This window comes from Prionailurus viverrinus, chromosome E2 (genome assembly GCF_022837055.1).
Source record: "Prionailurus viverrinus isolate Anna chromosome E2, UM_Priviv_1.0, whole genome shotgun sequence".
NCBI classification, from domain to species: Eukaryota; Metazoa; Chordata; class Mammalia; order Carnivora; family Felidae; genus Prionailurus; species Prionailurus viverrinus.
Window position 1 is genome coordinate 54,971,334 of NC_062575.1, and position 21,282 is coordinate 54,992,615.

General features: G+C 50.9%; 2 protein-coding genes across 3 annotated transcripts; one reads left to right on the forward strand and one right to left on the reverse strand.

Annotated features, from left to right (window-relative positions):
• Positions 1-196: 196 nt before the first annotated feature.
• LOC125153814 (uncharacterized) lies at positions 197-13,244 on the forward strand. Of its 2 annotated transcripts, XM_047837340.1 has the most exons (6): positions 197-471; positions 1,253-1,316; positions 1,662-1,706; positions 6,182-6,313; positions 8,329-8,417; positions 11,617-13,244. In XM_047837340.1, exons 1-6 carry the CDS (start codon positions 197-199, stop codon positions 11,630-11,632), a joined length of 621 nt encoding a protein of 206 aa, XP_047693296.1. In that variant the 3' UTR covers positions 11,633-13,244. The 2 variants fall into 2 exon arrangements, with proteins under 2 accessions (XP_047693296.1, XP_047693295.1); XM_047837339.1 differs by lacking the exon at positions 6,182-6,313 and having other exon boundaries at positions 10,146-13,244.
• NAPSA (napsin A aspartic peptidase) lies at positions 3,167-13,329 on the reverse strand. The gene is made up of 9 exons (XM_047837337.1): positions 13,173-13,329; positions 9,931-10,072; positions 9,720-9,843; positions 9,408-9,526; positions 8,913-9,112; positions 6,984-7,106; positions 6,599-6,743; positions 3,674-3,772; positions 3,167-3,471 (listed from the first exon to the last, which is right to left on the reverse strand). The coding sequence occupies exons 1-9, from the start codon at positions 13,247-13,249 to the stop codon at positions 3,232-3,234; spliced, it is 1,269 nt and encodes a 422-aa protein (XP_047693293.1). The 5' UTR covers positions 13,250-13,329; the 3' UTR covers positions 3,167-3,231.
• Between the last annotated feature and the right edge of the window lie 7,953 nt (positions 13,330-21,282).

Sequence of the window (21,282 nt, forward strand, 5' to 3'; positions counted from 1 at the left end):
GTCAGCAGGGCTTTGGAGGGCGCTGCAAGAACTTCTAACTGGTGATGTAAAAGGGACCAAGTCTAGATAACAGCGGACTGCAGACTGCAGAACCAAGGGATGGATGAGGACAGGTGAAGAGAGAGCCTTAAGGGCGGCGGAGGGGAGAAACCTAAGCGCCGGGAAACTGGCTAGGCTGAGGAAATAAGCGGGGCCAATGAGAAATAGAGCGGGGCTAGGTGTCCGAAAGTCCCGGCGGGAGCGGAGAGTTGGGGCGGGGCTAGTGGAGGGGCGTGTCCTGCCCCGCCCCCTTGGCTGGCCAGACACCGAGCAGCTGGGCGCAGGCGCTGGAGCGGGGGCCTCAGCTTCTGCCCCGGCTGTGGCGGGAGGAGGCGGTGCCTGCGGGAGCGAAGGGGGCGGGTCAGGGGCTGCGGGCTTTCTCCCGCTGCATTATCCCTGGCCCACCGCCTCCCTCTGCAGGTGCGGCGGCTGGTTCGTATCGCCTACCCACCCGCCCCCGCTCCCGTTTTTGTGTCTCTCGATGTCTTTCTATCCCCTTTCTCTGAGTATTTATTTGTCCCCTCGTCTCTGCCCTCGCCCCGCTGAGACTCTGGACCCTCTTTTCTAAGTCTCTACCCTCCCTCCGGGTCTCTGTCTCATTGTTCTCTGAATCTGTTCCCCTCCTTCTGAGTCTTTACTCCCTTCTCCCTAAGGTTCAGTCTCCTCTCCCCCAACTGTGTCTCCGTCCCCCCACCCCCAGTCTCTTTCTCCTGGTCTCTGTAGCTTATTCTCGGGGATTTGTCTCTCTCTCTCTCTCTGGGCCTCTGCCCCCTCCCGGTCTCTGTCTCTTCTCTTTGTGTCTCTGTCCTCCACTCCCTCTCTGGGGCGCTGTCCTCCTTGCCCTAGGCCCTTGTCTTCCTCTCCCTGGGTCTCTCTCCCTCTTCTTTGTGTCTCTGTCCTCCACTCCCCTCTCCCAGCCTGTACCCCCCACCCCCCGTCTCTATCCATTCATCTGCATCTCTGTCCCCCTTGCTCTTGTTCTCTGACGACCTCTCTGTCAGTATCTTTTTCCTCTCCTCCGTCTCTCTCCCTCCTCTGTAAGTGCCTTTTCTCTTTCTCTCCTTTTTCTGTCACCCTATGCGGGTCTCTATCCCCACTCCGCGTGCCTCTTTCATCCCCTTATGAGGCTCTGTCTCCACTTCTTTGGGACTTTGTCCCGCTGTCCTTTGGTCTCTGTCCCTCCATCACCCCCTCTAACCCCCATCCTGGCCAGGACCCGAGGCTGCGTCACTGCGGAGAGAGTTGCAGAAGTGGAGCCTGTCCTGCAGACCAAGGAGGTATTTCCTTCACTGCGCCCCCCCCCCCCCAGACCTTGGGCGGTACTCAAGCCCCCGATGGGACCCAGGAAGGCAGAGAAAAGACATCAAAACTTCCTACTCTTCTCTACCCTGAATTCTGGTGTATCCCCAGGCAGAAGCAGTGAATCCTGAGGTGAGGGACTGGGCTTAGGTTGAGGCTTGGGTTGAGTGAGCAAGTCACGAGTGGGGGTGGTGGCTGGAGGAGGGGTTGGGTAGGCACTAGGGGTGGGAGTAGGGACTAGGGTAAACACCTAAAAATCAGCTATGCTCCCTTATATCCTCTCCCCTCCCCCCAACTCTACTTTTCTCTTCTGCTTTTGACAGCAGCCAGGCACGGGATCCAGTTACCAAATCAGCGTTTTTGCAGAGGTCAGAAGGTGTGGGAGAAGGTGAGGGCTGTGGGCGAGGGGGCTGCCATAGGGGACGATATGGGATGAGACTCCAGATTAGAAACCATGGGAGCGGGGCGGAGGCCCTGGGGCAAGGAGTAACAGTATAGTCCAGACTCCATCAGGTCCAGGGAAAACTGAATGCCACCACTCCCTCGTGGCCCTCTACAGGACCCACCGGGGTATGTGGGGGATTTGTGAGCCTCGAGTCTATACCCATGGGGTAGGCGACTGGAGGCATAATGTAGGCTCCGGGTATGGGACACCCAGCCCTGCAAACAGACCAGGGGGAAGCGGACTTGATTTGGGGCGATGGACACCAGGAGGCTGTAGACCAATGTCTGTCCTGGTTTCCAGCCCTTTCCCACCCCCCCCCTCCTTCCCAATCTATCCTTTTCCTGGTCCTCCAGGCACAAAATTCCTGAAAGCTCCAAACTCCCACCTCTGTCATCCTTGGCGCCCCCCTCATCCCCCCTCCCCCATTCTCCAAGGCCCTGGAATTGGGAAAGGGTCTCCCGCTTCCCGACTTCTAGGATCCCAGCCTCGTTCCTCCACCCCCATTCCCATCAGTTATAAATCCAGGAAAGAGGGTCTCCCGAACAGTAAAGCTGAAAATATGGAGACTCTCCGCCTACGATCCTTGGTCCCCTCAGGCCTTCCAAGAACCTTGGCTCCCAAAGCTCGTTATTAAGGAAGAATTTCTCCGCTGTAATCTTTGAGTCCCCATCTCCCGGGTCTCTCGCCTCCAAAACTGGGATTTGGGTCGTTTTACCGCCCCCGGACCCTGTGCCTTCTCCCCCTCCCCCCGTACTCACCCCAAGTCGAGGCGGGGCGGGGATGGGGGAAATCCGGGGCTGGCGTTGGGGGAGGGGTGACCCAGCCCCGGCAGCTCAGGGCAGCAAGAAGCTGCGGAGGGGGGGAATGACATCATCGCCGGAGGAGGGACAGCACAGCTCCCCCAACCCGGGGGCTTCAAGCCCCGCCTTTATGGCGGACCCAGGGGTCTCGGAATCCCAAGGGGAGAAAGGAAGAACAGAGGTTGAAGTCTGCGGGAATCATATCCCCTCCCCTTAAAACAAGGGTTGGAAAGCCCTTTACGATTCAGGCACCACCCCCCACTGCCACCTGTCGCTGCCGTCGCGACCTGTCGCCTCCCACGCGTGTTGTGGCTGCGCCCGCCCCCGGCAAGACGAGAACACGGCCTGGAATACAAGGTCCATGAGGCTTCGCGGTGCCGGACGCCTCTGTCTATAGACAGCGTAGGCGAAGGGCCTCCTGGGATTCGTAGTACAAGACCTCCGCACCGGCGGGAGCCCTGCCCTGGAGAAAAGGAGTGATACCTTTCTCCTTCCTTTCTTCCTCAAGTCAGAGAGCTGGACACTAACTTTTCTCTCCAAAAATCACGCGCTTAAAAAAAAGAAAAAAGTGACCCAGGTAGAGTCAATGGTAAGAACGGACTTTTTACGGAGTACCTGGGCCTCGACTACCGCTCGGTGCGCATGCGCCTAACCGAGGCGCCAACCGGAGAACTGCGCCTGCGCAGGCCCACCCCTTCGTGGTCCGGTTTCCCCAAAGCGAGAGCGCGCCAGCCCCACTCGGGCCCCGCTCGTCAGGTTCCCGCGGTCGAAGACGGCTACGTAGGTCCGCAAGAAGACATCGCCGAGAATCCAGAGGGGCCCTGCAGGCGAAGGCATGTCGAGGGCCTGGAAGCCAGACAAGCAGAGGCGGAAACCACCCCGAACAATCTGCAAGGCGACAAAACGGGCCACTGGGTGTCAGGCACACCGAACCCGCCTCTTCCCCGGGAGCCACAGCTTTGCCCCGCCCACTACCCCTGGCACCAGAAATGTTTCTGTGGCCCCTACTCCGTCCCAGTGATGTCTCGTTCCCAGCTCCATCCTCTCAAATCCCATCTTATTGCGTCACTGCCTTGTGACGGCCACCTACCTGGATGACGTAGTCCTGAGCCGTGAGGTTAAACCAGACCCCACCAAGCAGGAAGGAGACGGGGGGCAGCGTGGGGATTGTCTCGCACTGGATGAGGTACTGAGGGAGAGGAGGAACAAGTGGGGCTGAGGGATTCCCGCTCTGCTCAAGATAGGTCTTCACGGTCTTGTGCGGTCAAGTTCTGCTGCCTTCTCTCGCCTCACCCGCTCTTCCTTCGCCCCTAACATAGTTGTTGTCACTTCCTTTAGTTTCCCATTTGATCAAACCCTCTTTTCCTTCATCTACTTGTGGATCAGAAACTACCGGCCCCGAGGCACATGGAGCCCACAGGGTGCATTTAAGTTGTCTTGCACTGTGTCTAAAATGTTTTAAAAATTAGTTACCAACTGTACCCCACGGTGGTGCAGGTGGTATCCTTGGAGTCTGCTGCTGTGCAGCCTTAGGCAAGTTACTTAATCTCTCTGTGCCGCGGTGTCCAATTTGAAGGTGTAGTTGATAGTAATACTTCATAGGTATGTTATGTGGATAATAAGTTAGTTTGGAAGAATGCCTGGACACATAGTAAGTGTTATCACAAACCAGGGGCTTGCTTGCTTGCTTGTTTTTTAAGTGAGCAGCGGGCCAAAGTTTATTATTGAAAATTAGAAAGTTACGAATAATATGGTGGCGCCTGGATGGCTCAGACGGTTAAACATCCGACTCTTGGGTTCAGCTCAGTTCATGATCTCATGGTTCATGGGTTCGAGGCCTGCATCGGGCTGGTGGCACAGAGCCTGCTTGGGATTCTGTCTCTCCCTCTCTCTGCCCTTCCCCAACTCGCAAGCACGCGCATTCTCTCTCAAAACAAATAAAGAAACTTAAAAAAAAAAACCACAAAACAAAACAGTATGAAAACTCTCTTTACAGAGAGGGGACATTCAAAGGTGAATACCTGTGGCTGTAGGCAAAGGACCTTGTTTTATAAGGTTTTGGTCACCCCCTCCTTCCTTTCCCCCTTGTTCCTTCTTTTCAGTTTCTGCCCTTATTGGCTTGATAACTCTATATACCTAGTCATTCCTTGTTGATTGGCTCGTTTCCTTTGTTTAAGGGGTGGTCTGTGGCCCAAACCAGGAGCTTTCAAATAATGTTTTCAGCTTTCTCCAACAAACCAGGAGATCTGGCTTTCCCCACATGGGAATACTTAGCCGGAGCTGAGTGGCTGAGAGCTGCCCTTTTTATTTTTGTTATGTTTATTTTTATTTTTTGAGAGAGAGAAAAAGAGAGAGAGTGCAAGTGAGTGAGGGTGGAGACAGAGCGAGAGACAGAATCCCACGAGGGACAGAGAGAGAGAGAGAGGGAGGGAGAGAGAGAGAGAGAGAGAGAGAGTCTGGCTCACCCTGAAGCTGGGCTCGAGCTCACCCAATGCGGACTCGAACTCCTGAACAGTGAGATCATGACCTGAGCTGAAGTCAAAAAGCTTAATCGACAGCCCCCCGGGCATCCTGAGAGCTGCCCTTTTTAACGTTTATTTATTTTTGGGACAGAGAGAGACAGAGCATGAACGGGGGAGGGGCAGAGAGAGAGGGAGACACAGAATTGGAAACAGGCTCCAGGCTCTGAGCCATCAGCCCAGAGCCCGACGCGGGGCTCGAACTCACGGACCGCGAGATCGTGACCTGGCTGAAGTCGCAGGCTTAACCGACTGTGCCACCCAGGCGCCCCAAGCTGCCCTTTTTAGATTGTTAGAACAGTTGTTCTCCACGTTACCTCAAATCCCACCACCCCCCAAGTACCCAAGAATACGTTAGGCCACTGTAACTAACTGCCAGGAAGTCTGTCTTTCTTCAAAACCAATAGTCATTACCTTGTTGGGAAGATAAGGAATAATGGGGACAAGGTTGATTTCCAGTGTATGATCAGAGCATCAGCTTAGAACCTTATGTAGGCTAATGCATTCAACCCTCACAACATACCTAAAACACGAGTATTAGTAACCCTGTTTTAGAAGTTAGGAAACTGAGGCAAAGGAATATTAATGTTTTATTTATGTTTGAGAGAGAGAGAGAGAGAGAGAGAGACAGAGTGTGAGCAGGGGAGGGGCAGAGAGAGAGAGAGAGGGAGACACAATCTCAAGCAGGCTCCAGGCTCTGAGCTGTCGGCACAGAGCCTGATGTGGGGCTCGCACCCACGCTTAACCAACTGAGCCACCCAGGCGCCCTGAGGCAAAGGAATATTAAGTGGCTTGTCCAAGAGAAAACAGTGGCAGAGCTGGGTTCCAACCCGGACAACCCATGCCCATAACCACTCCAATCTACCTGGTTCCCTTGGCTCATTATAAGCCCACATCCTAGGCATTTGATAGACCTCGTGGAAATTTCTACCTGGAAGGACCCGCCCCCTGCCCCCCCCCCGCCCCTCCCAAACTGAAGAGCCTGCTGATGAGAAGTGGGTGAGCACCTTTTACGTTCACCGTGCCCCTCCATGCCTGAAGCTTCCTTTGCACAACCTCAGTGAGCCCCCACTCTCCAGGTGCCCCTCCCCTGCCTGCCACCGCTCCTGCCCTGTCTCTACTTCTCCATGTGGATGTTCCCCAAGGCTGCTCCTGAGACCTCCTCTCTCCCAGAGACGGCTGCCCTCCAAGGCTCTGAGTACCATCTGATGGTAAATATTCCTCAGCTTCCTGTGTACCTCCCCCGGATGTCCCCAGACTCCCGAGGCTTCTCACTCCCATGCAGTCCTGAATCAACCCATATCACCATCTCCAGACTCACGCAGCAGATGCCTAGGAAGTGTCCTTGCTTCCGACCACTGCCCCACAGCCTGTCACTCGTGATGCCCAGTGCCTTCTGCCTTGGGATACCTCTTAACCACCTAATCCCACCCTCGGGCCCGAAGCATCCTGCCCAGTGTGTGCCATCAAAGCCCCACCAGACACTAGGTCCTCACCTCGCCCACCAGCAAGGAGATTCCTCCAATGGCTGTATTCAGGGCCCGGATCTCTTCAGTGGGTCCCGTGATGAGGGATGTGCCCGTGTCCAGGATGGCAGCGCAGCCCTGGGCACAAAGAGTCAGCCCTGTGCCCACCTTCATACTGTGAGGGGGCAAAGGTAGACGTTGGAGCCAGTGTCCTAGGAATCCAGGCCCTCAGCCCCTCCTCCCCCAATCACAGGAGCCCTGGCCCAGCCCCTCCTCCCCCAGACCCAGGAGTCCAGGCCCCCAGCTTCCTCCTCCCTCAGAGCAGGAGTCCAGGCCTCCGGCTCCCTCCTCCCCAGGACAATGGGGATTGGTCTCTGGCCCATTCCTCCCAGACCTAGGAGGCCAGGTCTCTCACCGCCCCATGTGGATCTGCCAGTAGGCGGGGATCGTGACCGGCACGAAGGTGAGGGGTGGGATATAGTGAGCCGGATCGGAGCCCCCCAGGACCAGCTCTCCTCCGTCGGCCGCTTCAGGATCCCTGCAGAGGCAAAGTGCTGTCAGTGTCCTGCCGGCCTGGCAGGGTCAAGGAAGAGAGTTCCTGGGGCTCCTGGGTGGCTCAGTCGGTTGAGATTTCTCATGGTTCGTGGGTTCGAGCCCTGTGTCAGGCTCTGTGCTGACATTGCGGAGCCTGTTTGGGATTGTCTGTCTCCCTTTTCTCTCTGTCCCTCCCCCGGCTTGCACGCGCATGCACTGTGTTCTCTTACTCTCTCTCAAAAATAAATAAATAAACTTGGGGTGCCTGGGTGGCTCAGTCGGTTAAGCGTCCGACTTCAGTCAGGTCATGATCTCAAAGTTCGTGGGTTCAAGCCCCACATCGGGCTCTGTGCTGACAGCTCAGAGCCTGGAGCCTGCTTCGGGTTCTGTGTCTCCCTCTCTCTCTGCCCCCCCCGCCCCCCCCCCCCCCCCCCCCCCGCTAACACTGTCTCTCTCTGTCTCTCAAAAATGAATAAACATTTAAAAAAAAAAACCCTTTTTTAATAAATAAATAAACTTAAAAAAAAAGGCAGGGAATTCCTGCCAATGGGAGGTCACCAGTTCTGGGTGGAGTAGTGGGATGTAGGCAGGGTCTAGATGTTGGGACTGGAAGCAAAGCAAAAAAAGGAAAAGGAAATGGGACTTTTCTTGGTGAAGGTCTTTTAGGGTCCTGGGGGGCTTCTGAAGTGGGGACAGGACTTCTTTTTTATTTTTATTTTTAAATTTTTTAATTAATTATTTTTATTTTATTTATTTTTTTTTTTTGAGAGAGAGAGAGAGAGGGGGAAGCGGGGCTCACCCAGAGTGGGCTCCTGTTTTTGTTTTTTTTTTTTACCTGAAGTGGGGCTTGAGCTCATCAGATACGTGGTTCGAACTCACGAACCATGAGATCATGACCTGAGCCAAAGTCAGATACTTAACGACTGAACCACGCAGCAGCCCCCTGGGCTTCTTGATTTGACTGTGGTAGAACTTTTGGGGTGGAATTTGTTACTTACTGGAGCAGGGGAGGGGCAGAGAGCGGGGAGAGAGAATCTTAAGCAGGCGCCCCACCCAGCGGAAGAGCTTGACCTGAGCTGACATCGAGAATTGGACTCTTCACCAACTGAGCCACTGGGGTGGAGTGTACATGGAGCCCTGGGGTTTGCGAATTGGCTCTGGCAGGTGTCACTTGGGCAGAAGTGGGGTGGCTTCCTGGGCACATGGTGAGACTTTCTAAATTGTAGGTCTCAGGGGTCAGAGGTGGCAGACTTCCTGATTTGGCTGAGAAGGGCGGGGATTCCTGGAGGTGTGGAAGGAGAGGACCCCTCCAGAGGTAAGTGGAGCTTCCCGAGTGGGTGGGACCTGCTCAGGCGTAGGATTTTATGACTGTGGGGGATGGACCTCCAGAGGGAAGGTGGGGCCTTCCTGGATGGTGGGTGGGGCTTTCTGAGCGTAAAGTTGAGCTTCCTGAAAGATAGGTGGGACTTCTTCGATTAAAATGGGTAGCTTCGGACTTCCGGAATGTATTCTCAAATGGAATTTGGGCTTTGTGTGCAGGGAAGAGGGAGTTCCTGATTGAGTAGGTAAGGCACGGAGTTTCCTGGTTTGGGTTTGAAACATGAGGCATTTAAAATGACAGTGAGTGCTTGTGGTAGGTCTTAAGGTTGCTCGGTGAGTGGGACTTTTTGATCACGCGTTATTTATATTGGGTAGGTGACTTCCTGAGTGGAAGATGAGACTTCCTTTATTGGACATGGGACTTCTGAAAGCAGACACAACATCTTTCTTGGGGCTAGGACTCATAGGAAGGTAGACCCTCGCCCATTACCTGTTGAGGTAGAAGGAGAAGACAGGCTTATCCAGTAGCCCCTGGTCCACCAGTACATCCAGTGGGGGTCGGACCCCTCCCACGGCCAGAACGGGGAAAGCAAGGCCCAGTATCCCATCGAAGCGGGCAAGAGTGAACACCAGGCTGGGCTCCCACAGAGCCTCTCCAAAAATCACTGATGCATTCATCATTCCTCCAATCTACGGATAGATTCAAATGGGGCAGGTTGCTTCTTGAAGGACATAACCTACATAACCCTGAAATGTTCCAAACCAAGGCATGAATCCCATATGGACACACCTGAAAACAGCCCCCAACCCTCTAGGAAGGATTGCCTCCCCACTTAGGAAGCCCGCCCCTTTAACCAGGAAACCCCGCCCCCTTCATCCATTTCCCCAGGAAGCCCCGCCTCCTAAGCCCCCTCCCTAAGCCAGATCGTCTCAGACGGTGGGGTTCTCCCAGCCTCAAGTCTTCCTGGGGTCAGTGGTCACGCACAGTCAGCTTGTCCTCACTCAGGATACCAGCTAGCCTCCCAGTTCCATACTGAATGGCAAACTTGGTCCCATTGGGTTGGAAGGAGCTGGAGGCCTTGGGGTTGAAACGGTGGTGGAGCCCTAGGTCAGAAGATCAGGGAGGTGTCACTGGAGGAAGGGAGTCTTCCCAGCGGCCTCCTGCCTTTGTGAACTTGTGACCCGTGAGGGCATGTCAGAAGAGAACAGCACCTCAGAAATCCTCGGGAAGCCAAGACCCAGGCCCCACTTCTCCCATCACCCCTGTTCAGTCTCATCCTCCCCCATGAAAGCTCACAGCAGGGCAGGCTGAAGAAGTGGCATCTTATGGACGGGACCCAGAGATTGGAGGAGCCAGTGTCAAAAACGACAGAGAAGTTTTGTGGGGGCGTTCCCAGTCCAATTTCCCCGTAATACTGGACCTGAGGGTAAAACGGAGAGAGGGTGAATGAAGGGTTTGACTTCTTAAGTGGGGAGGAGGGTGAGGACTCTCTGGGGCTGTGACTCACATTCATGTAGTTAGAGAGAGGTATGACTGTGGGCTTGTCTCCAGGGGAGGGGGCCCCCAAAGCGGGGGCCGCTGCTGGCTTCCCCCATCCCCTCAGTGGGTTCAGAGTCCTGTGTCCAGTGTGCACTCGGCGGAGAGGGATCCTGTGGGAGAGGATACTGACACTTAGGAAATTACTCTTCCTGGAGACCCTCCATAAAGGAATCTCCCAAATAGGGTGGAACGACAAAGCAAACGTCTCAATGGTCCTACAACAGCAGCCATTGTCAGAAACCCTGCAATAACAACCTTCCAGGAAACCCAACGGAATACCTATCAAACCATGATGACAAATCTCCCCAAAGACTCTGCAAGAGCGAACCAGCCCACCCCAAATAGACTTTCCCCAAAGTCTTTCAATAAGGGCCATTTCAAAGAACATAACATAAGCCATCCTCGGGAACTCGACACTCACAAAGGCTTTCAAAGACCCCAACATGAAACTAGACTTGGCAAAAAACACTTGCATGCTTCACTTCATGATGTTGGAGACTATTTTCTTCACTGTTGGTGTGGGGGAGACTGTAAGCACCAAATCCCAGTTTCACTCTTTACACTAAAATACATGCCTTGGGGCACCTGGGTGGCTCAGTCGGTTAAGTGTCCGACTTGGGCTCGGATCCTGATCTCGCGGTTCATGAGTTCGAGCCCCAGCGTCGGGCTCTGTGCTGACAGCTCGGAGCCTGGAGCCTGCTTCCGATTCTGTGTCTCCCTCTCTCGCTGCTCCTCCCCCTCTCGTACTCTGTCTCTGTCTCTCTCAAAAATAAGTGAACATTAAAAAGATCATAATAAAATACGTTGCAGATAATCAAAGATCTAATGTGAAATGTAACATGAGAGCACTAGAGAGAAGTAAAATGTTTACATAACTCTGGGAAGAGTAAGATTTTTCAAATCATGATACCAAGACCAGAAATCATTGGGGAGAGGATTGATGAATGTAACTCTAAAATTTTAAACCTTTGTACTCCCTTCCCCAACACACAAAGCTGTTTAAAAAGTTTTTTAAAAATCTAAGGGAAATAATCACAGGTTGTATGTCAAAGAATTAATATATCTAATATGCAAAGAGCTTTTACAAGCAAATAAGAATAAGATAAACAACCCGGTGTTGGAAGACAATTCCCTCATGGTTCTCTCACATTTCTGCAGACAGACTGACTGCCTTTGTCAAGGATTTCATTTAGTGAACAGCCTTGGGGGAGAAACAGTGTCTCCCTCTGGGCCAAAGAGCACGCAGGTTTATGATCCATTGTAAAAGGTCCAGGTTCCCTAAATTTGGGGTTCCCCTCCTGTAATGCACCCCACTGCATGTGTAGATCTCAGCCAGCTCTCTTCATCTCGCCTTGTGGGAACTGGGGATCAGAGAACTGATACTCTGGCTACTACTGTTGCCAAGAGCAATAACCTGTCCTTGTCTCTGACCCAGGGGTCTTGTGTCTTCTACAAGCAGCCACAAAACTGTGGCAAGCTAACATTACAGTTCTTGACATTTGCCAGGATAATAAGCAAAGGACACAAACAGGTAATTTGCAGAAGTACAAACAGCTTCTAAACAAATAACATCTTTTTATGTTAGATGTCCAACCCCAATAGTTGTCAAAAGAATACAAATGATGAGAGTCAGAAAACTTTTTTCGCCCTGTAGATTGGCAAAGACCTAAGAATACTCACCGTTGACTAGCGGCTATCGATTGATACCAACTTTCTGGAGGATGATTTGCCAGGTGTGTATCATTGGGCTTAAAATTGTACACACCTTTTTTGGGGGGTAGGGGCAGAGAGAGAGAGAGATGGGGACAAAGGACCCAAGGCGAGCTCCATGATGACAGCAGCTGACAGCAGTGAGCCCGAGGTGGGGCTCAAACTCACAAACTGAGAGATCACGACAGGAGAGGAAGTCAGACGTTCAACCCACTGAGCCCTTACACGCCTTTTAACCCAACTTCATTTCAGCTCAATGAGTTTCATCCACAGGAGATCACTGGACAGGTGCACAAAGCTGTGTCTGTGAGGATGTGTCTAATTTTGAAGACGGGACCGGCTAGCTAGGACTTGGCTCTGCAGAATGGGATTCCCCCAACCGCTAAAAAGGAGGAGGTAGCTCTCTGTGCCAGTGATTCTCAAACTTTAAGTTTTTTGGTAAAGATTTTGCCTGCCACCAGCCTCTGTTGCAACTGCTCGGCTCCGTCTGTATAGCACAAAATCAGCCCTAGACAACGTGGCTGGGTTTTGTTAAACTTCGTTCGCAAAAAAACAGGCGGCAGGTTGAATTTGGCCCTAGGTTGAGAGTTTGCCAGCCCCTGCCCCAGAGCTGAGATTCAGAACTTGTAGTTTCTAATGAATTAGGTCTGAGATGGAGCCTGAAGGTTTGCATTTCTAACAAGTTCCTGGGTCCTGCGGATGCTGTTGGCCCTGAAACAACTCTGAAGAAAATCACTGCCCTTTGTGCTGGGGAAATGGCCGTGATCTATTAGGTTCAAGAAGCAGGTTAGCAAACATCACGTGCAGGGATATTCACGTACCTGCCTAAAATCACTCCTTGGAGCCCTGCCCCCTCACTCACTTCTTTGCCACCCCCCACCCCACCCCCACCGTGACTCAATCTTCGAGAGGCTCAAGAACGTCAAGTGGGGGAAATGTTTCCTGGAAGAGGACCCCTCCCTGCCCCCCGCCCCGGTTCCAGGGGATGGGAGAAGAGAGGAGAAGTAAGAGATTGGGGTGGGCGGCACCAGAGGCTAGGTGAGTGAGGGATCCCTGGGGTCCCCCAAACTGGGCTTCTTGAGACCTAAGCAGTCTGGGAGATGTGAAGCTGGGGGAGTCACAGTTCTGAGTCTCCAAGATCTGTTGGGTTGGGGGTCAGGGGAGTTGCATGTCTGGAAACCCCAGTACCAGATCATCAGAGCTCAGGGTGGGATCTCCCAAAAACTTGTCTGGAGAGGGGAGGGAAGGAGGAGTCCCCAGTTGAGGGTCTCAGGATTGGAGGACCTTGGACCGAAAGGGCTGTCTGTCCTCTTAGGACACATCGGGGTAGAAGCCCCCCACCCTGGGCGAGAGCCCAATTTGGAGGTCTGGGAACCCAAGAGATAGAAGTCACGGGCCCTGGGGTGCCAGCTTTGGGAGTCACTGAACTTGGGGGCCCCAGTCTTGAAGGGCAAAAGGGGGAGAGTCCATGCCAGGTTCGGGGTAGGGGGTCCCCAGTACCGGATCAGCGAGGCGCTGGCGGGCTCCACAGTCAGCAGCAGCAGCCACCACAGCAGCAGCGTCGGTAGCGGAGACATCTCTGGGGACCCGAGGGTTGACCCATCCGTTTCCTTTCCTCAGAGACTCCGCCCTGTTCACCGCCCACCTCCGGGTTTCTGAGGTGACCCGGGAGGTGAAGTCTCTCTGTGGGTGAGGGGGGACAGGAGCGGGAAGCGGGTGGTGTAGTTTGAGGGACGTGTGGAGTATTTTTGTAGGGACACCAGAAATGTCAACTTGTGTCACTGGTCGCCTCACTCCCGACTTCAGCGAGGGGACAGGGACGGTCTCCCGCGGCCCCCACCCCACTTCTAATCCTGTAGCTGCTGTTGCTTTGTTTACCACTTTCACTTCACTTTTCTGAGACTCATTAACCACAAGGTTTCCTTGGGCAAGTGCAGGGATGGGCGGATGTTGCGAAGGATCTGGGGGAAGGGAGAGAGGGTCAGACTAGAGGAGCTCCTTCCCGTGGTAACTGGGCAAAGAGCATAAAAATATTTGACAATGTCTCTCTGGGTCTCATTGTGCCCCTTTTTTCATTGACTAAGTTTCTCAAATATCAAATGGGCATCCGAACGTCTAGTTAAAATGCAGATTCCTGGGCACCACGCTCAGAGATTCTGGTTCCCAAGGCCTGAGATAGAGCCCAAGAATCTGCATTCTTTTTTTTCTTTTTTTTTTTTCTTTTTTTTTTTTAATTTTTTTTCAACGTTTTTATTTATTTTTGGGACAGAGAGAGACAGAGCATGAACGGGGGAGGGGCAGAGAGAGAGGGAGACACAGAATCGGAAACAGGCTCCAGGCTCCGAGCCACCAGCCCAGAGCCTGACGCGGGGCTCGAACTCACGGACCGCGAGATCGTGACCTGGCTGAAGTCGGACGCTTAACCGACTGCGCCACCCAGGCGCCCCTCTTTTTTTTAATATATGAAATTTATTGTCAAATTAGTTTCCATACAACACCCAGTGCTCATCCCAAGAATCTGCATTCTTAAACAAACGCATTGATCATGGAGCTACAAACATTTCTGAGAAACAATTTGAGGTCTTCGGTTTTCTAGCTTAGATTTACATGTCAATAATCAGCTTGTCATTTTTTTTATTTAAACATTTAAAAAAAATTTTTTTTTCAACATTTATTTATTTTTGGGACAGAGAGAGACAGAGCATGAACAGGGGAGGGGCAGAGAGAGAGGGAGACACAGAATCGGAAACAGGCTCCAGGCTCTGAGCCATCAGCCCAGAGCCTGACGCGGGGCTCGAACTCACGGACTGCGAGATCGTGACCTGGCTGAAGTCGGACGCTTAACCGACTGTGCCACCCAGGCGCCCCTAAACATTTTTTTAAAGTTGGGCACCTGGGTGGCGCAGTCGGTTAAGGGTCCGACTTCGGTTCAGGTCATGACCTTGCAGTCCATGAGTTCGAGCCCCACGTTGGGCTCTGTGCTGACAGCTCAGAGTCTGGAGCCTGCTTCACATTCTGTGTCTCCCTCTCTCTCTGTCCCTCCTCTGCTCAAAAACAAATAAACATTTATTTATTTAATACATAATTTATTATTTATTCCCTCAATAATAAAGAAACATGAAAAAAATTAATGTTCTCTCAAAAATAAACATTAAAAAAATAAAAAAATAATTTTAAGTTTGTTTATTTTTGAGACAGAGAGAGAGTGCACAAGTGAGCGGACGAGGGGCATAGAAAGAGGGAGAGAAAGAATCCCAAGCAAGCTCCGCATCATCAGCGCAGAGCCCAGTGCTGGGCTCGAACTCACGAACCTGTGAGATCATGACCTGAGCTGAAACGAAAAGTCTGACACTCAACCCACTGAGCCACCCGGGTGCCCCTGCCCTTTTCTAATATTAAAACAATGCTACAGTAATCTTCTGCATATGTATTTTTCTGTGCGAGTGGGGGAGGGCCAGAGAGAGAGGGGAACACAGAATCCAGGCTCCAGGCTCCCAGCTGTCAGCACAGAGCCCGACGCGGGGCTCGAACTCCTGAACCATGAGATCATGACCTGAGCTGAAGTCAGGCCCTCAACTGACTGAGCCCCCCAGGCGCCCCGACAATTTCTCGTTTTTAAAAATAATCTTTACATGCAACATGGGGAAACTCATGTCCCCAAGATCAAGAGTCACACGTTGTCCCTGCATTACGATTCCTCGAACCATAATTACTCCAGCCATGAACAGATGTAAGCTGTAGATCTGGATATATGTTGCTTAGTTACTCCCCAGAGAACTTGTGATGATGTAGGCTTCCAACTGCAGGGGCGATAATAACCCCAATTTCCCCACAGCCTCACCAAAGCTACATGGAATCGGATAGATAAAGAAAAAAAAAAAGCTCTTCCATTGTCTTGAAACATCCTGTCCCGGGGGCGTCTGGGTGGCTCAGTCTGTTGAGCTTCCATCCGGCTTCAACTCAGGTCTTGGTCTCTTGGTCTGTGAGTTCAAGCCCCACCCCCCCCCAACCCCCCCCCCCCCCCCCCCATCGGTCTCCATGCTGACACATCAGAGCCTGGAGCCTGCTTTGGATTCTGGGTCTCCCTCTCTCTCTGCCCCTCCCCTGCTCATACTCTCCCTCTCTCTCTCTCCACCACCCCCCCCTCTCAGAAATAAACATTTAAAAAAAAAAAAAAACATAAATCAAAGCGGCATTATTCACGCTAGCCCTAAACTGGAAACAACCAGTATGTTCGTGAGCTTGAGAATAGACATACTGTGGAAGGTATCCATTCAGTGGCTCACTACTCAGCAATAAGAAGGAATGAACTGATAAGTTATGCAATGATACGGGTAATTTTTTAAAATAAACTTTGTGTCTTTATTTTTTTTTTTTAGTAATCTCCATGCCCAACGTGGGGCTCAGACTTACAACCCAGAGATCAAGAGTCACGTGCTCTTCTGACTGAGCCAGCCAGGCGCCCCCAGGACATGGGTAATTCTCAGAGACCTAATGATAAGTGAAAGAACAAAGAGTGCCTAGTATGGACTGAATGTCTGTGTCCTCCTTCCAATTCAGTGTTGAAAACGAACCCCCAGTGTAAAAGTATTTAGAGGTGGGGGTTTGGGGAGGTGATTCAATCAGGAAGGTGGAGCCCTCCAGAATGGGATTCATACCCTTTGAAAATTGACCGTAGAGAGCTCCTCCGCCCCTCCAACCCTTGTGTGGACACGGTGAAAAGGCTATTAACCAGGAAGCAGACCCGATCTGTCAGTGCCTTGATCCGTGGGCTTCCCAGCCTCCAGAACCATGAGAAATAAATATCTATGATTATTAGCTACCCCATCTACAGTATTTTGAGACCAAACAGGCCAAAACATGCGATTCCATTCGTATTATGTTCAAGAACAGGCAAAACCAACCTCAACTTAGAAGTTGGGATAGTGGTGATCCCTCGCGAAGGGTATTGACTGGGAGGGGGCACGTGGGAGCCTTGAGGGATGCTAGAGATGTTCTCTACCTCAATCTGAGTGGGCGTTCCATGGGTGAATACATCAGTAAAAATTCATCGAGCTGTACGTTTAAGATTTTGTATTTCACCTTGGGTAGGTTTACTTTATATGTTTTTAAAAGTTTATTTATTTATTCTGAGAGAGAGAACAAGCTGGGGAGGGACAGAGAGAGAAGGGGACAGAGGATCCGAAGTGGGCTCTGCGCTGATAGCAGAAAGCCCAAAGTGGGGCTCGAACTCATGAGCTGTGAAATCATGCCCTTAGCCGAAGTCAGACACTTAACTGACTGAGCCACTCAGGCGCCCCTAGGTAGGTTTACTTTAGGGAAGTTTTACCTCAGAAGAAAAGTTAAAAAGAAATATAGAAACGCATTCCAGAAAAAACAGGGCAATGCTTACAGTATCATAACACCGTAAATGCTATCCTCATTTGCAAGGACTGGAAAGACACAGAGAAAAGCAGACTCGGGAGCGTGTACTAGTTAGCTAATGCTGTGTAACAAGTCACCCCCGGACTAAATGGTTTAAAACAGAAATACACATTTATTATTTTTCATGGTGTCTGGGTTAGAAGTTTGAAAGCAGCCTGGCCATGCGGTTCTGGATCACGGGGTTGCGGACAGATGTCAGCTGAGGTGGCCATCGTGCAAAGCCTTCACTAAAGCTAAAGAATCTGCTTTCAAGATGGTTGGGGCCCCCAACTCTTGAACTTGGGTTTCTGTTAGAGAGCTGTAGCAAGAAAGTCCCATAGGTGGAGCCTAGAGGAAAGGAATCTTCACGGATGGAGCTATGAAGTGGGAGAGGTGGGGAGCTCGGGCAGAGGAGTGAGCCCAACACACACAGGATTCGGGAAGTATGCTCAACAGCACCGTGAGGACGTGCTGGCGTTTGGTGAAGGGGAATCCTTGAAGGTCAACGGCTCAAAGGTTGCACAAACAGTGATGCAAGAGAGAGGAGGAAACATTGCAAGAGGGAAAGTTTTGAGTACGGGAAGGAGAAAGGATCCAGTGCCTAAGTGGGGGGGTGGGGGAGGCCTCTTACATGCTGTCCCAACACGGTCATGGGCAGGGCAGCCGTTCACCTGTACCTCTGCAAGTGAGCTCGTGGTGTCCCTGGGGTAAACGCACGGAAGTCTTCTTCTGGTGGCTTCTATTTTTTTCTGCCAAAGAAGAAGTGAGAATGAAGAGGGGGAGGGGTGCTGGAGATTTTGAGAGAGAAGGTGAGAACACGCTTTCTTAGAGATTAGAGAAGGGAACTGCAGAGGCCCTGCAGATTGGTTCTGAATGTCCACTGGAGGCTTGCCCTCACATAGCTGAAGTGTGTCCACTCACAAGCTCAGCTGGGGGGAGCAGGCACAGGAAAGGCAAAGTCCATTTTTAACCAGCATTGGGGTTTTGCCAGGCAAGTAGGACTGAGGGAGAAAGAGCAAGGACGTTCAAGTAATGTGTACAAGGACCTGACTGCGCTGGTCCACAGAATCCAAGGAAGGAAGAGAGGACGTGAGAGGAAGTGAGGCAAAGAGAAGAGAAGATCAAAGGATCAGGGGGTACCAATGGCATCCCAGAATTGAAAGGCACTTTATGACTTGGCCCCTCTCTGACATCTTCTCTCCTCTATCCCCCTTGATCGTTCAGCCTAGCCACATTGGCCTCCTTGTTGTTTCTCAGAGAAACCCAGACATGCTCCTGCCTCAGGGCCTTTGCACAGGCTGTTCCACCCAAGTGTCTTGCCTCCAAGAAACCCTAATCAGCCTCTCTCCTTTAAATATTTTCTTGAGGGGCGCCTGGGTGGCTCAGTCGGTTGAGCGGCCGACTTCGGCTCAGGTCACGATCTCGCACTCCGTGAGTTCGAGCCCCGCGTCGGGCTGTGTGCTGACAGCTCGGAGCCTGGAGCCTGTTTCGGGTTCTGTGTCTCCCTCTCTCTGACCCTCCCCCGTTCATGCTCTGTCTCTCTCTGTCTCAAAAATAAATAAACGTTAAAAAAATAATTAAAAAAATATTTTCTTGAATATCACCTTCTTAGTGAAGTCTTCCCTGACCACCCAATTCAATACGGCAACCATCCCCTCCCCAAATCTCCGATCTCCTTTACCCTGACCTATTTTTTCCCATAGCACTCAACCTCTTTGAACATTTAATTAACTCTAAGATGTCATCAGGTGTAAGTCACGTGCATCTTAGAATCAGTGATACTGCCTGTTTCCCCATTATAATCTTATTTCCACGAGGGCAGGGATCTTGGTTTATTTCATTCGTCACCACGTCCCCAGCACCTAGGACAGTGCCTGGTATCTAGCAAATGCTCAGCAAGTATTTTCAACAACCTACTTTGAGCACAGTTGCTTTAGGGAATTTCCTTGACCCAGAAGACGGAGCATCAGTTTCTCTACGATAAGTCTTACCACGTCTCCCCCTCATCTATTTTAGCAGCTGGAATATTCCATCTCGATCCCTCAGAATCCCCTCACCCAGATGTCCTGTCCCAATTCTTGCTTGCTCCGGGGTTAAGGGATTTCTGAAAGATCCTGCTGCAAATTCCCAAATGGCCACACGGCGGTGCTGTGGGCCTGTTTTCCCGGCCAAGATCACCTCGGTTCGCCCCCGCCCCCCCCGCCCCTCCCCCCCCAACCTTCCGCCCTTCCTTCCTTTTTTTTTTTTTTTTTTTTTTTTTTTTTTTTAAGCATCCTAGCGCCTGATTTATTCACTCTATAAACCACACGCCCGAAACCTGGAAATGTAAAGCCTTGTGATTATCCTCTATTTGGTATGGGGGAAAACATTTCTGATCAGTCTCTTTTACGTGAATTCCGATAATACAGTTTCATTTGTTTTTTCACATCAATTTCAACGTACATTTTCTGAAAGTCTTAAAAACTTAGCGTATGTGGTATAAAAATGGTTGACTCTACACACGACATTTTTACGTTAACAACAATATTTAATGAACTGTTTTTGGTAATTATGAAGAACCAGTCTCTTCGTGCAGCTGAATTTGCTGCAATCCAATAGGCTTTTTAAAAAAATGTTTTTAAGTAATCTCTACACCCAACGTGGGGCTCAAACTCACAACCCTGAGATCCAGTTGTGTACTCTTCCAACTGAGCCAGCCAGGTGCCCCCGCCCCCAACAAGTATTTGGTTAAGCACCTTCCCCAAGGAAGCAACCAAAAAAATATATATATATCTGTATCATGTATATCTATACCTATGTTTATCTAAATATATATATATGTATAGTTTTTTCTTGCACCCTGTCCCCCCACCTCACTCAGCTCCAGCCACCCTGATGTACTTGCTGATGTACCATGATTTTTTTTTTGAATATGCCAAAATTATTCCTACCTTGTCTTATTGATAACTTTATTAAGACTTGGCCACAATTTTGGAAAAAATTGTATCACCCACGGCAATGTTGCCTGAGGCATTTGAGCTGATGATCCAGCCCTCCTCTGTTAGACTGCTCTGTTGCTTTTACATTTTCAGTAATTCTGTCTTTTGAAGTAAGATCTGACTGCCATATTGTGTCTCTTGTGCACCTGTGTTGAAGTAGGTATCGCTTTATTACAAATTAGCTTCCAGGAGTGCCTGGGTGGCTTAGTCGGTTGGGCGTCCAACTACAGCTCAGGTCATGATCTTGTGGTCTGTGAGTTCGAGCCCCGCATCAGACTCTGTGCTGACAGCTCAGAGCCTGGAGCCTGCTTCGGATTCTGTGTCTCCCTCTCTCTCTCTGCCCCTTCCCTGCTTGCTTTCTGTCTGTCTCTCTCTCAAAAATAATAAACATTAAAAAAATTTTTTTAAAAAACAAATTAGCTTCCATTTATACATCTTTTGTGTTGCAGTTGGTGAGGTAAATGATATTTCATTGCTGGGGACACAGTTCAGCTATATTGTTTTTGGATTTCATTTCAGAATAGTAAGAGAATTACACATTACAAATTACCTGTGATAAAAAGAAATAGAACTAGCCATCAGGGAGGTACAAATTAAAACCACAGTGAAGGGGCATCTGGTTGGCTCAGTTGGTTAAGTGTCCAACTTCGGCTCAGGCCATGGTCTCATTGTGAGTTCAAGCCCTGCATCAGGCTCTGCTAGGGATTCTCTCTCTCTCTCTCTCTCTCTCCCCCGCCCCCTCACTCTTTCTCTCTCTCTCAAAATAAACTTTAAAAATTAAAGAAAGAAAAAACATAGTTCTGGCATACTAGGATCCTTGTTTGAACCTGGCCTGGTTCATGCTTTTTACCTGATTTAATCATAATGACAATCCAATGAACTCTTGTTGGTCTCAGTTTAAAATTCTTTTAATGCTTATTTATTTTTGAGAGAAAGAGCAAGAACGGGGTAGGGGCAGAGAGAGAGGGAGACACAGAATCTGACCCAGGCTCCTGGCTCTGAGCTGTCAGCACAGAGCTAGATCCGGGGCTCCAACTCACCAACCGTGAGATCATGACGTGAGCCAAAGTTGGGCGCTTAACCAAATGAGCCACTCAGGTGCCCCTAGTTGGTCCCAGTTTAGAAGAGGAAACTGAGCAATGGGGAGGGTAAATAGCTTGGCTCAACATCACACAGCCAGGAAGTGAGAGACAATAGATAGTTCAGCCCTTTCCCTGGAACCCCATGTC